Source organism: Rhincodon typus, chromosome 1 (assembly GCF_021869965.1).
Source record: "Rhincodon typus isolate 14 chromosome 1, sRhiTyp1.1, whole genome shotgun sequence".
Lineage (NCBI taxonomy): Eukaryota > Metazoa > Chordata > Chondrichthyes > Orectolobiformes > Rhincodontidae > Rhincodon > Rhincodon typus.
Genome location: NC_063332.1, coordinates 15,022,659 through 15,038,819, shown reverse-complemented (window position 1 = coordinate 15,038,819; position 16,161 = coordinate 15,022,659). Strand labels below are relative to the sequence as shown.

Sequence of the window (16,161 nt, the reverse complement as noted above, 5' to 3'; positions counted from 1 at the left end):
GACAGGACTAGCCAAGTCACAATATGAGAGCAGGCATGTGAACTCTGATGGCCACACAGAGGCTTCAGCACTTTGAAAAGATGGAAAACAGGCACAGAAAACTGTTCCAAGATATGTACAGTGGCTTTTATCTTTTGAATGTTTTGTGGAGGTTGGGCCACAGGGAGACCAGAGTCTCTGGGTATGACGGGACGGACAAGAGCCAAAGAAGTATGAAGAAACGACAGAGGCAGGTACAGCTGGAAACAAACAATATTGACAGTAGAGCAGATGTTTGGGACGGAAGCACAGTTTCCAGTGGGGGCAGGGGCATCATGCAGTGCAACAAGAGGACAGGGGAGATTGATGGCAAGAAAGCCAGAAATATACAGATGTTGGCACGAGAGCTCCAAATCTGCTAAATACTTCAAGATGACTAATGACACTGACAAAGAACATAATTTAATATCTCCTTCCCAGAAGGATGAAGATTAGGTTATAAAATTATCACAGATACCATTTACAACAGGAACAAAGTACTCTTCCTTAAGCTGTTAAAATTTGCGGCACGTTTTTGCTTTTTCTCCTCTTTTCACAAAAGGACGAATGACCCCCAAGTAAAACAATAAAAGATCTTATAAAACATAAACAATTAAAGTATAACAGGAGATTCTTTCATAGAAGCTCTATTCCCTACAGAGTTTCAGAGTGGTTATCAGGTGTTACAATGAAAAAGCATACTAGGTGTAAAGGAAAAGGACATTTTTGTGCTGTTGGTACATTCCCATTAGTATACAATTGGGAGATTGCTCATTTATACTTTTCCGTCTTTACTGACGGACAGAGGCATTCACTCAGTCATAGGGCACGGAAACAAATCCTCCAGTCAACTCATCCATGCCAACCAGGTTTCTCAAACAATGCTAGTCCCATTTGCCTGCATTTAGCCCATACCCCTCTGAACCCTTCCTATTCATGTACCTGTCCAAGTGTCTATTAAATGTTGTAATTGTACCTGCAACTACCATTTCCTCTGGCAGCTCATTCCACATACTTAACACCCTCTGTGAAAGCAAGTTGCTCCTTAGGTCCCTTTTAAAACTTTCTCCCCTCACCTTAAACTTAAACCCTCTAGATTTGGACTCCCCTACCCTAGAGAAAAGCTTATCTATACTCCTCATGATTTTATAAACCTCTGTAAGGTCATCCATCAATCTCCTACGGTCCAGGGAAAACATCTCAGCCTATCCAGCCTCTCCTTATAACTCAAATCTTCCATTCCCAGTAACATCCTGGTAAATCTTTTCTGTACCCCTTCTAAGTTAATAATATCCTTCCTATATCCTTGGCACCCTCGGGTGAGGGTGCTTAATTGGACAGGGGCCAATTACATCCGAATTAGACAAGAACTGGGGAATGCGGATTGGGAGCAGTTATTTGAGGGCAAATCCACGTCTGGTATGTGGGAGGCTTTTAAACACCAGTTGATTAAAGTGCAGGACATGCATGTCCCTGCAAAACTGAAGGATAGGAATGGCAGGATCCAGGAACCATGGATGACAAAGGAAATTGTAAACTTAGTCAAAAAGGAAAAGGAAGCATACGATAGGTTTAGTTAGCTACAAGCTGACAAAACCCTTGATGAGTACAGAGAAATTAGAAAGGAACTTAAACGCAGAATTAGGAAAGCTAAAAGGGGCCATGAAATGTCTTTAGCAAACAGGGTCAAAGGGAATTCCAAGATTTTTTATGCGTATATTAGAAGAAAGAGGGTAACAAGGGAAAGAGTAGGCCCCCTCAAGGACACAGGAGGGAAGTTAGCCACAGGAAGCGGGAAAGATCCTTAATGAGTACTTTGTATCGGTATTCACCGAGGAGAAGGGCATGACTGATGTTGAGGGCAGGAATGAGTATGTGAATACTCTAGAGAATGTCAATATATTAAAGGAGGAAGATTTGGGCATCCTAAATGGCATTAAAGGTAGACAAGTCCCCAGGGCCAGATGGGATCTATCCCAGATTATTGCGAGAGGCAAGGGAAGAAACAGCTGGGCATTAGCAAATATCTTCACATTCTCCTTGACCACAGGCGAGGTTCCAGAGGACTGGAGATTAGCCAGTGTTGTTCCCTTTTTAAGAAAGGAAGCAGGGATAATCCAGGAAATTACAGGCTGGTGAGCCTGACATCTGTGGTGGGGAAGCTCCTAGAGAAGACACTGAGGGACAGGATATGTGCTAATTGGAAGAAAATGGACTAGTTAGCGACAGGCAGCATGGCTTTGTCCGGGGAATGTCATGTCTCACCAGCTTGATCGAACTTTTTTGAAGAGGTGACAAGGATAATTGATGAGGGAAGAGCTGTGGATGTAGTTTATATCAACTTTAGTAAGGCATTTGATAAAGCCCCACACGGCAGAATAGTACAAAAACTGAAGTGACATGGGATTCAGGGGGGCTGGCTAGATGGCTTTGTTATAGAAGACAGAGGGTAGCAGTGGAAAGATGTGTTTCAGAATGGAGATCAGTAACTAGTGGTGTTCCACAGGAATCAGTCTTAGGTCCTCTTGTTTGTAGTATATACAAATAATCTGGAGGAAAATGTGGATGATCTGATTAGTAAGTTTGCAGATGACATGAAGATTGGTGGTGCTGCTGTTGGGCCGACGATTGTGAAAAGGATACAACAGGAAAAAGATAGATTTGGTGACTTGGCACAAAAATGGCAGATGGAGTTTAATCCAGACAAATGCGAGGTGATGCATTTTGGAGGATCAAATTTAGGTGTGAATTATACTGTTAATGGCAGAACCCTTAGGAACATTAACGTACAGATGGATCTGGGCGTGCAGGTCCACAGTTCCCAAAAAAATGGCAACACAGGTGGCCAAAGTGATTAAAAAGGTATATGGCATGTGGTACATGAGTTGGCAAACAATGTTGCAGCTATATAAAACTCTTGTTAGGCCGCCTTTGGAGCACTGTGTGCAGTTTTGGTCGCCACATTACTAGAAGGATGTGGAAGCTCTGGAGAGAGTGCAGAGAATGTTCACCAGGATGTTGCCCAGTCTCAGGGCCATTGGCTAGGAGGAAAGCTTAAAAAGACTAGGATTGTTTTCACTGGAAAGATGGCAGCTGAGAGGAGACCTGATAGAGGTCTACAAAATTATGAGAGGCATAGATAGGGTGGATAGTCAGAGGCTTTTTCCCAGGGTTGAAGTTTCAAATACAAGAGGGCATAGGTTGAAGGTGAGAGAGGGGAAGTTTAAGGGAGATGTGTGAAGAATGTTTTTATGCAGAGAATGGTAGAAGCCTGGAATGCACTGCCAAAAGAGGTGGTGGAAGCAGGCACGTTGGCAGCATTTAAAAGGCATCTGGATGGTTACATGAATAGGAAGGAAATAGAAGGATATGGACCTAATAAGGGCAAAAGGTTTGTTTTTCACTTTGGTCACGGCATGATGATCAGCATAGGCTTGAAGGGCCTGTTCCTGTGCTGTACTTCTCTTTTGTCCTTTGTTCTTTTTTGACCAGACACCACTTTCAAGCAATCATGCACCTGAGCCTTTTGATCTCTCACTGGGCCACAAGATACTGGTCTCGGCCGAATAGGTAAAGTAACACTGCATATATGAAGAACCTAGCAGGATTTGATTTGATTTATTGTAGTCACGTGTACCTGATTACAGGCAAATCATAGTAAGCAAGGACATGCAGATTCTCGTGTGTTTAGACAGAACGAGGCATTCAGGTTACATTGCACAGGAGGTGCACGAAGCAAGATCAACATTATTTGGAGTTAGAGAGCCCATTTAGCAGTCTAATGACAGCAGGGAAGAAGCTGTTCTTGAACCTGTTGGTGCATGTGTTCAAGCTTCTGTATCTTCTACCTGATGGAAGAGGTTGAAGGACAGTGTTACTGCAGTGGGAGGGGTCTTTGATGATGTTAGCAGCCTTTCCATAGCAACAAGAAGTGTAAGTGGAGTTCATGGATGGGAGGTTGGCTTCCATGATGGTCTGAGCCGTACACACCACCTTCTGCAGTTTCGTATGGTCTTGGATACAGCAGTTGCTGTACTAGGCCATTATGCATCCTGATAGTATGCTTTCTATGGTGCATCTGTAAAAGTTGGTGAGACATGCCAAATTTCCTGAGTTGCGTGAGGAAAAAGAGGCGTTGTTGTGCCTTCTTGACCGTCACATCTACGTGGGAAATCCAGGACACGTTGTTGGTTATTGTCACTCCAAGGAACTTGATGCTGTCAGCCTCTGCTTCGTTGATGTAGATGGGGGCACGTTCTCCTCCTTTCTTTCTGAAGTCAATGATCAGTTCTTTTGTTTTGTCAACATTGAGAGAGTGGTTGTTATCACTGCACCACAACACCAAGCCCTTTATCTTCTTTCAGTATTCTGACTTGTTGTTTGATATCCGTCCTACTACGGTGGTATCGTCAACAAACTTGGAGATTGCATTCGTTCGGAATTTGGCAACACAGTGTGGGTGTACGGGGGCCGGGGGTATAGTAGGGGGCTGAGAATGCATCCTTGGTGGGGGAGCCTCCACTGTTGAGGGTTATCGTGGAGGAGGTACGATTGTCTACCTTCCCTGATTGTCGTCTGTGGGTCAGGAAGCCAGCTGGATCCAGCTGCAGAGAGCGGAGCCAAGACCTAGGTGTCGGAGTTTTGAGATCCGTCTGGAGGGGATAGTGGTGTTAAAAGCAGAGCTGTAGTCGATGAATAGGACTCTGATGTTGGTGTCCTTGTTGTCCGAAAGTTCTGGGGATGAGTGCAGGGCTAGAGAAATGGCATCTGCTGTGGACCTGTTACTTCGGAAAGCAAATTGCAGGGGATTGAGGCAGGATGGGAGGCTCGAGTTGATGTGGGCCATGACCAGCCTTTTGAAGCACTTCATGATTATGGAGGTCACAGCCACTGAGTGATAGCCATTAAGGCACGTTGTATGTGTTTTCTTTGGTACTGAGATGATGGTGGACTTCTTGAAGCAGGGAGGGACTTCAACATCTCCCTCCTACAAGCCGCAGATGTCAGCAAATACCTTCGCCAGCTGGTCCACACAGGATTGAAGTGCACAGCTGGGGACTCCATCCCAGCACATCTCTTTCCTTGGGTTGACTCCCAGGAAGACCGATCTGATGTCTTCAGCAATCACGGACGGAACAGGGGTCTCCGGAGCTGTCGGGGCAGGTGATGCTGCGCCACTGCCATTCTGCTCAAACCGAGCATAGAAAGCATTGAGTAGATCAGGGAGGGATGTGTTTTTGTCCGCTATCTTGCTCTGCTTCATTTTGTATCCTGTTATGTTGCATAGGCCTTGCCACAAGCGGCTAGAAAAGGAAACCTTAGTTTGAAGAGTCACAGATGCATCTTGGTGTGCTGTGCCAACTAGCTACAGGTTATGGAGCTGTCCTACGGTTGTCGCTAGCTCCTTAAAGGCTTTCAACTGCAAAACACCCACATCTAACATTAGAAAAGACTTGGTATTTCCACATATATATAAATCATTAGGAAATTTCAACAAAACTGTCAAGAATGAAGTTCCCCAAAGGCCTTCTGTCAAATCTGAACCTCCTTTTGTACATCCCTACCATGCTGTGTTGACAATGCCTTAAAACAATCTTCTTGTGTCACTCAACAGCTGTCTGATAGCAAAGGAAATCAACATCTTGTTCCTCTGGACTCGGTTCAAGCTAAAGTCTACAGAGAGAAATCTCAGTAACTGAGATTAATGTTACAGTCAGAGCAACCATCTGGCTCTTTAGCCAACAACGATTTTTAGTGTAATCAGCATCAAATGCTCAACATCCACTGTGCAACATTTCTGGTCAGAGAACTCTTCAAGAAGGAAAAAGAGAGACACAAGTTATCAGTCATCTCCCTGTCAGACCACTGTTTGAATCTGAGAATAAATAAAAGACCAACTGAAATTCAATAAGAGACAGTATTCCTTATGCCCTGTTCAGAAAAAGGAAATACTTCCTAGAACAGATTTTTCCAAAATCAAACCACAAAGTTGCCAGCCTTATATAAAGATATGATGTGGATGTGCCAGTGATGGGCTGGGGTGGACAAGGTCAGAAATCACACAAAACCAGGCTATAGCCCAACAGGTTTATTTGAAATCACAAGCTTTCGGAACGCTGCTCCTTTGTCAGGTAGAGTGCCCCGACTCCTCTTCCATTTGGTTTGTTGCATTAAAATATACTCCAAGAGCATTGCTGACTTCTTTCTACGTTTTCTCTACATTTCAAATTTACTTACTCACGTTTTAACTTTAATTCCATCTCAGCCTCTCTCCCCTCCAAGCTACTTGCCAGGATCCTATTCCTACTGCCAAGCTTGATAAAACACCCCTTCCCCCAAAAGCTTTAGCAAACCTCCTCACAAGGATTTTGGTTTTGTTCCTGTTTGGATATAGCCTGTTCAACTTGTTCAAGTCTTAACTCCCCAGGAACGGTCTGAATGCTTCAGGAGTCTAAAGGCCTCCCCACTGCTGCACTATTTCTTCAGCTACAAATTCATCTGCTCTATTCTTCTATTCCTAAACTCACTACTGCATAGTACCAGGAGTCATCTGGAGATTACTACATTAAAAGCCCCACAATGTTTTACACAACTACTTAAAATCTGCTCGCTGGACCTCATTTCTCTTGTTTCCTGTGACATTGGCTCCAAGATGGACCACCAAGGTCTGACTGTTATTCTTCTTCAGAATGCATTGTAGCTCTTCTGTGACATTGTTGACCCCGGCAGGCATAAGGTAACATACCTACCTGGAATCATGTGTACAGGCGCTGAAGAACCAGTCATTAATGAATCCCTTATCACTATTCCACTTCCACACTTCTTAAACTTGTAATTTAAAAATATTTGAACTACTAGTTTGATAACAATGAAGGTCAAATCAACAGTTCATAATGGTTTGCAGTTATGGGTTGGTGTAACACACCAAAATTTGAGGAGATTTATTGATCCTTCAGATTCAGCCAATGCAGGATAGAGGATAAGCAAAAGCTATAACAAACTTGGAAATGGTACAGAGACATGGATGAAGCTTGGCTTTACCTCTCTGAATTCATTCTGAAATGTGGGCAATAAATGACAGAAATGCCCAACTCTATTTGGCATGAGGAAGCTACAAACTCTTCAATGGCTGCATTGTAGAAACTTAATTGTAATCAAGTGGCTTGTGAAGTCACCTCAGGGAGCAATTAAGAGTTAACCAAGTTGATCTGAAACTGAGCATAAAAAAGGTCCAGGTGCGTTACCAAAGGACATTAAAGAACTAGCTGAACTTTGAAACAAATAAACCACTGTGGTCACTTAAGGTGGTGCCGGCCTCTTCTTATTTCCAGAAGTGAAATTCTCAAGCGGCTATGTTGGAATCTGAAATCAGGGTTACGAGATCAGTCACTAGATCCCACCCATAAAACATACAATGCAATGTTATTGGTTGGTTGTCTCCAGTACATAGCCCGAGTTCTGTTGTTAGACAGGATGTAGCTAGCACTGGACATATTCATCACATATTGATTTGATCCATTTAAAATCTGCAAACAGTTTATACTTTATTATCAAAATAAGTTTTGGCTCCAAGAGATGCTTTTGAGGAAAAAAAAGCACAAATGCTTTAACTAAATATATTTGCCATATTGTTAACTCAGCGCCTCTCATTACAGCAAAATGCATTGGCCCATCAAAATCTAAGACACTGAAATGTGCTCATAACCTACGTGCCATTTCCAATTGAGTTATTTGATATTTTGAATACATTATCTGATTTAATCATCCTTCTTGTTGCAGTGATAATTTTCAAAGAGAATATTTTCATGAAAATAAGCCAAACTGACTTTTGATCTGTCGCTTAATGCCTGATACTGCATGAAAAGATTTTTATCCTTCAATTTCTAATGTATAACCAAAAGAAAATCTTGAGGTGTTTACATCTTCCTAACAAAAAAGAAAGCTTAATTCTCTGTATCCTCACCACTACTTTCACAACAATTTTTAAAGTGTCTCCTTAAGGCTCCTGGCCATGTGGACATTCCTAACCCAAGTCACCATACTTCACTCAGTCCAGAGAGTGAATATTCCAGAATCATGGAGTACAGTACAGAAAAGCCCCTTTGGCCCAATGAGTCTGTACCGCCAAAAATACACCACTACCTACACTAGACCCACTTACCCACACTAGGCCCACAGCCTTGAAAACTAACAGATTACAATCAAGAATGCTATCATGGCTGGCTTCAAGCCTGACTTCATGAAATATCCACGAGAAATCACCGAATAGGGATCTGAGCAGCAGCTCAATTATCTTGCATGCTCCCTCTCTTTTCTTTAAACCCTCACTCCCCACATCATCCAGGTCAAATGCAGCACGTTTACCTGTTTCTTGATTAGTAAAGGGATCAAGGGCTTCGGAAAGAAGGCAGGAGAATGAGGTTGAGAAACATAACAGCCATGATATGTTGAGAATAAGGTCATTGGACCTGAAATGTTAAGTCTGATTTCTCTCCACAGATGCTGCCTGACCTGCTGAGATTTTCCAGCAACTTCTGTTTTTGTTTCAGGTTTCAAGCATCTGCTGTTCTTTGTTTAGAAGTTTATGCAGTGTGGAAGACAGAAGACTAGTCTGGAGAACACAGGTAACAAAAACAATGAAAAGATTAAGTATTATATTTACAGATTATGATGTAGGTTACAAATAACTGCGCTCTTGAGCTTTTTTGTTCAGCTTCTACCCAACTTGATCTCCTAGGCCCTCGCTATGTTCGGCAACTCTACAAATGCACTCTTTCCAAAGAAAAAGTCTAATATTTCCTATATTAGTTTATAGTAACACTGTAATCAATGGTGCTGGTATTTTTAAAAGTAAAACATGGCACATTGCATAGAATCTTGATCTATAGCACAGGAACAGATCATTTGGCTCAGGTGACCTATGCCATTGTTTGTGTTACAAGTAAACCTCCTTCCGCTTACTTCAACTTAACCCCATTAGCAGAATGCTGTATTGTTTTCTTCCTCACGTGGATATCTAACCTTCCCTAAAATGTCATTATAAAACATAGTGATTTTTTTTTTAAGGAAACATGTTCAGCAATTTGATTAATTTCCATTGGATTTTACACCAACATCAAGATATTAAATAAGAACATAAGAACTAGGAGGAGTAGGCCATCTGGCTCCTCGAGCCTGCCCCGCCATTTAATAAGATCACGGCTGATCTTTGAGGCTCAGCTCCACTTACCCGCCCACTCACCATAACCCTTAATTCCTTTATTGTTCAAAAATTTATCTAGCCTTGCCTTAAAAACATTCAGCGAGGTAGCTTCAACCACCTCACTGGGCAGGGAATTCCACAGATTCACAACCCTTTGGGTGAAGGACAACGCATCAAGGATTTTAATTTTACAGAGTTAGAAGAAAATCTACGGGCTCATTCAAATGAAAATAATATTTGTCAATGGGAAAGATAAAGCTCTATTGCACACGCAGGGCCTTCCTGCTTCCTTGAATCTTAGCTTCCACAAACTCTAGGACAGTGCAACATTACAACAGAGGCTAGAACAGCAGAGAGCCAGCCAAGTTTTAAATCTTAATTGGCGCAGGTCTCTAAAAGCGATGCAATCCTTCCTCAATTCCCACAGCACAGAAGCAGTACAATTTCAAAACTTCTGTGCTCAAGCAGCTTACTGTGTGAACAGTCAAATGGCAAGGAACGAGATTTTGTATGGCATGACAAATCACATGCACCCAGACTCTGGGTAAAATCACCAGGGAGGAAAACAACAGAAGGGGATGTGTAGAATAAAACTTTAAAATAATGGAGACAGAATGACTTATAGACACAGGGGAGAAGGAGATTAGAAGAATCTCCCCTTCCTCAAGCCATTATCAACAACTGAACATGCCACAAAACAAGACACAAAGCAGATAGTGCCCAGTGCAGATCTGATTAAACATTAATAAGGCATTTTAAAAAATACATAAAGCCCTCTGGTGAGCATTTTAAGAATGTAGGGCACAAAGGGATTCTGTATCATCCAATAAAAGAAAGTGACAGCAAGCATGCAGAGATTTTTGTGAATCTTTATTCCAAATTTATATTAAAATTCGTGCTCATCTAAAAAGGGAAAGAAAATGAACCCAGGTCACCTTGTAAAAATGTGAAGCTCAATGATTTATGCATGTTCAAATGAATATGTATGTACAAGGACACCTGGTTCAGGATACTCCAGGAATATGCTGAGAAACAGAAAACAGGGTTGCAGAGTTGAAATTCAGTTCTAGTTTATTCTTTAACTACCTAGGGAAAACCACTCCATCAATACATTCAATTAATTGATCAGTAATAATAATTAACAACTTGAACCTAGGTAATTGAAATTCCTGCGCACAAAACATTTCACATTGCAAACACTAAACAAAAACGTTAGTCACAGGGTCATATAGCATAGAAATAGACTCTTCAGTCTGCCATGTCTAAGCCAACAAACAAAAAAACCAAGCTACACTCATCCCACTTACCTGTACTTGGTCCATAGCCTACTACACCTTGGCATTTTAAGTTCTCATCAGATGCTCCTCAAATGTTGCATGACTACCTACCATCACCACCTCTCAGGCAGCATGTCCCATAGTTCTACCACACTCTGGGTGAAAGATATTTTTCTTAGGTATCCTCTAAACCACTTACTCTGCACCTTAAACTTGTGCCCTGTGGTCTTCGTCTGCCATGGGGAGAAGTTTGTCATGATCTACTCTGTCTATGCCTCTCACAACTTTGTATACCTTAATCAGATCCTCCCCTCAGCCTCATCTAGTCTAAGGAAAACAGTCTATCCAGTTTCATCCTCATTCATCCCAAGCAGTCTCTCCTCTGCACCTCTCTAAATTCAACCACATCTTTCCAATATTATGGTGACCATAATTGCACAAAGTATTTACGGTAGCCAACCAATGTTTTGCAAAGTTGTAACAAGACTTCCTTGCTCCTATATTCTATACCATGTCTAAAGAAGGAAAGCATCCCATATGCTTTCTTCACCACCTTGGCTACCTGTGCTGACACCTTCAGGATCTATGAACTTGTACACCAAGGTCCCTATGTTCCTCAGTATTACCTAGGGACTTACTATTCATTGTGTATGTCCTTCTCTTTTTTTGACCTACTCATCACCTTTCACTTATCAGGATTAAATTTCATCTGCCAGAGCTCTGCCAATTTACCAGCTGATCAATATCAGACTATACCTTGAGAGCATCCTCCTCACTATTAACACCAATTTTCATCTCATCTGCAAACTTACTAATTACACATTCTATATTCACATTGGGGTCATTAACGTACAAAACAAATAGCAAAGGTCTGAGCATCAATCCTTGTAGTACACCCTGGTCACAGGCTTCCAATCACAAAGACAACCCTCCACCATCACTCTTCGCCTCCTATTTGCAAGTTACGCTTTCCAATTTGTATTGTTCAAGCTTCTATCTTGATGATAGAAAAATCAGGAAGCCAAGCCTGCAAAGCATTAATTTGACCAAAACAGAAATCCCAACCTTTCCTTGAGCCTGAGCCAGCCAACATGAGCTCAGAGGTTTAGGCATTAGTTATTACCAGGTAAAACTTAAATATTCATGAAAATATACAGAATACTGCTAACTTTCAACAAGTGGCCAAGGGTTCAGGACTGACTATTGTACCAGTCAGGAGAATAATCCCGGGTAATCACCCATGATCTGATCAATTGGTGGAGTAGGCTCAAAGGACCAAACAGCTTATTATCTATATTCCTATGCCAATGTAACAGTTAACTGACACATACTCACCTCATCCTCCCCATTAATATACCCAAATAAAGAAAAACTTTGAAAAAAAGAGGGAAAAAAAAATCAAGAAATCTAAAAGGCAGACACTTAGCAATGCAGACGCTCATTATATCTTGGTACTTGGTACTTATGCCTCAATGTTCACAGTTTCTCTCCTCCCTTTCTCAGCAGCTTAAGCAGTATTTTTTACCCTGCTCTGAAGGGGTCATATCTTTCCTCCTTGGCACTAATACTATGGTCTTCAAAGTTAGTCCTCTGTTTTCTTTACAAATGTAACCGATTCTCCTCCCTGTTTAGTCTTCTCCATCTACGCAGCTTTTCATCCCACCAATGCATGAAACACCCAGCAGTCACTGAAAGTGTTCATACCACATTGCTCTGTGACTAATTCCACGGACAATTTCATTTTTAATTTTCCTTCCTTGCTAAAGGAACTGCTAGCTATGCCAGGGGATTTGAAGACAACTGTACTGGTCTCCTCTGGCTCCCAGCACACATCAAGCTCGGAATATTCTGATCTCCCTGTTCAGCACCGCACAACGTCTCAAAGTTCTTCACTTTATCAGCTGATTATCCAATCCTGCTGCTGAATACAGCAATATCACGATGGAACACAAGGTTTTCATGCTGATTCAAGAAAATGGGTGATTAATTAAGTCCTGAAATCTGCTTCAATGACAAATTAAAAGTGTTATACACACCGTGTTGTACTGTTTCAAAAAGTCTGCTGCGTTCTCCTCTGCATTTCCGCCAATCTCTCCAATGAGAATAATGCCTTCTGTTTTCGGGTCCTTCAGGAAGACATCAAGGCAATCAATGAAGTCCGTTCCATTGAAAGGATCTCCACCAATACCTAGGATTTAAATCACCAAATTAGAGTGCATGTCTTCTTTATGAACCAAAAATGTTCAATAATATTTCGTTGCTTGTTCAGTTTAGAGAAAAAAAACCCTCCAGATTTGCTTCTTCCCCAAGTTGTCAGTCAAACCCATCCATTTCTTGAAACAAAGAAAACAAAGAACTGTAGATGCTGGAAATCAGAAACAAAAGCAGAAGTTGCTGGAAAAACTCAGCACGCCTGGCCGCATCTGTGGAGAGAAAACAGAGTTAATGTTTCAGGCCCACTGACTGTTCTATAGAAGGGTTCTGAAGCCTTTACTCTCCACAGGGGCTGCCAGACCTGCTACATTTTTTCAGTAATTTCTGTTTCTGGTTCCATCCTTTTCTTTAATATTCTGCACTCACTGTCCGAATTTGAAGTTCACAGGGCTCAGAATTTTTTTTTTTTAAATTATGTCACAAGTCACGATAGATTCCGATTGATGGTCGAAACAGTAGTTGCATGATCAAATAGTTCTTGCCAATGCTGATGGAGTTGCAAGGATGAAGACTACCTTAACCAAGAAAGCAGAGCAGTAATCATCGTCCCAATAGCACAACAATTAGCCAATCACTCTTCAGCATGCCGTAACATATATGCAACCAACTGCAGGAGTATTTAGACCAGGCATTTTGGGGAATTAAAACATCTGGATTTCCTTTTCCAGCCCAAATGAAGGTGAGTGGGGAGCAGCAGTGGTGTCAAGGATAGGTATTAAATACAGGAACAATTAAGTTAAAGTAATATCCTAAAACAGATTTTATCAGATTTGGATCATCTTTTCATCCACTTGGACATTCATGCTGAATACTACAACGCAGAGTGCTATTGCCCAATTAAATCAAGCAACTGCAAATATTAATTTTCAATACTATGTCTGCCAAGTTCTGAAACACTACCTTAATTCTGAGAAAATGTGCCTCTGGACTGCATAATTAATGTGGACCATACTTCCTTTCTAGTGCTGTGAACGTTGTATGTTAAGGGGCAAGAAAGGCTCAAAAAAGATCATGTAACGCACAATGACACAGACTCCAAAAGTGGCAGATGATAAATCAGTGGCAGTGTTTGCATTGCTGTTTTATTATACACAGGTCGTGTGCTGCTGGCAGCTATTCTTGTGGAAAGCTGTGGGACAGTCATGGCCATGCCTAGAAATACTTGCAACTTTCTTTAAGCCTGCTTAGAAAAACAAACACAAACAAGCTGCAAATCATAAAATTGTAGCATAATTTGAATCAACACACCTGCTGTATCATAACAGTGGGAACTCCATGAGAGTATGACAATAATTGTACTGTTTCAACACAGATTTCTTGGCATAACTGCACTTGTAGCAACACGCACAGCATATGAAACAGGTTCAACTCTGGCATGAAATCTTGTGACTTACCAACACAGAGAGACTGGCCCAGGCCAACCTGTGTCGTCTGGTGAACTGCTTCATACGTTAATGTACCAGATCGTGAAACAATACCTAAAAATAAATATACTTATTTACTGAAAGCATGAAAAGTCTCCAATGAAGTAGGTGAATGGTTGCAATGGTTTAAAGATGCCATAACTCCCGTTATGTTGCCCATTTCAATTATCTTGGCTCAATGAATTTATCCAATGTGATTTGTCACATAGCATGAACAGTTTAGGTTTCAATCCCTGTTAGATTGTACAAGAACAGGTGGACACCAGTTCTTGCTAAGGATTTAAAAGTTGTAGCCTTAAGTGTGATTCCATACCAACATGGTTAACTCTTGAATGTTCCTTGAAGACGGCAAGGGGTATGTCAAACAAATGTGTGCATTGAAATATGCTGCCAAGCCTGTGCATTAAAAGAAAAGCTGTAAGGTGACTTTCCCTTCCCTCTTCTGAAGGTGCTGATTCATGTTGGTGTGCAGCTCCGTGGGGCTCAGACATTTAGGCCTGAATTTTCGTGCTCCTGTTGGATACTCCTCAAATGTGAAGTCCATTAAAAAAAATGATGGAAGAACTGCAGATGTTGGAAATCAGGAACAAAAACAGAAATTGCTGGGAAAATTCAGCAGGTCTGGCAGCATCTGTGGACAGAAAGCAGAGTTAATGTTTCGGGTTGACTTCGATTTCTCTCCACGGATGCTGCCAGACCTGCCAAGTGTTTCCACCAATTTCTGTTTTTGTGATGTCCATAAAGTTGGCCCTGACCTCCCAATTTTAGGTCGGCACAATGGTGGGGAGGGTTGCTGTGAAAAAAAAGTCACAGCAAGCAACAAGAAGTGTGAGGTCGGAGGTGGGCAATTTCAGCAAAATCATAAGGCTCTCAGAAAGGTCCATTTGAAAGGTAGGAAGTCTATAGTGCAGTTCCTGTGTTCTGGACGAGACATCAAACGCAGTCAGGTGAGTGCCAACTCTGCAAATGTTGCCCAATAGTTAGCTAATCCTGCAACAGATGGCCAAAAATGGGCTCTGCCCAGGAATAAAAACAGCAATGCTGCTGTCTCTTCACAGTTCACTGTACTGAAGCACTTGGAGTGGAGTCACAAGACACAGCACAGAGATGGCCTCATCTTCGGTCAACATCACTAAATGGTAAAGACATTCTGCAGTACTGTAGCTAACTTTTATGCCTCAATGATTTAAGTACAGTGCCACGTTCCTCGTCCCATCCATCTATCTGGCCATGGCACTGTCATCTTCAACTTGCCGGCCTCTTCAGTGAGTTATGTTATGCATAAACAATGCACCACAACTATTCTTATTTGGGTGTAATGCAGAGCTCCACCCAAGTGATCGTTGCACCTGAAGCATATTTTTATATGTTAAAGTCTGCTAGATTATATTCCCTGTACCGCATGGGCTGCTGTTGTAGTTGCAACCTGCTTCACTTTGAGGGTTGCTAAAAGGTGTAATTATCCAAGGTTTCAAAAAGTACCTTTTGTTCCCTAGAAACCAACCACAGATCTGTGTAGTGGATGAAAAGCTGAGTATGAAGGAGTCATGGCAACTACTAGGGAGGCTTGTACAGAGTTGGAGGAAAACCTTGTCGTGGTCACAAGCTACTTGGGGACATGGAAGAATGAGGGGAGGGACTTTCGAGTGACAAAGATGTCTGAATGCTGGTTTGGAACCTTTGCGGTGACATGGGATTCAGTCAATTAGACAGAGACTCCTGGTCACTATGAAACAACACAGCCTAAAGCTAATCAACTATGGCAGCCACCTTGAGCTGAACACAATCCGGTCTTCAAATTAAGACAACAAACATTTTGGAGTCAGAGCAGAAAATTAAACAAATACTTTCCCGATTTAACCTAGGGCACAAGGTTCAACTGTGGCACATCAGTCCTTTGAGTGAATATTCTAATTCAGTAAAGACTAAGAATCTTGGAATCTTCAAACGACTAGGAATTTTGAGGAATTGAAGATAGATAAGTTCCCTGGGCCTGATGGGATTTATCCCAGGATTCTATGGGAAG

General features: G+C 41.8%; 1 protein-coding gene across 1 annotated transcript in view; it reads right to left on the bottom strand.

Moving 5' to 3' along the window:
• Positions 1-16,161, bottom strand: part of LOC125484342 (succinate--CoA ligase [ADP/GDP-forming] subunit alpha, mitochondrial-like) — a 41,475-nt gene that overhangs the window by 14,152 nt on the left and 11,162 nt on the right. Inside the window, exons 2-3 of the mRNA XM_048602547.1 lie at positions 14,106-14,204; positions 12,534-12,685 (exon numbers count right to left, since the gene is read on the bottom strand). Of these exons, the coding sequence (XP_048458504.1) occupies positions 12,534-12,685; positions 14,106-14,204 (251 nt within the window). The remainder of the gene's footprint in view (positions 1-12,533; positions 12,686-14,105; positions 14,205-16,161) is intronic.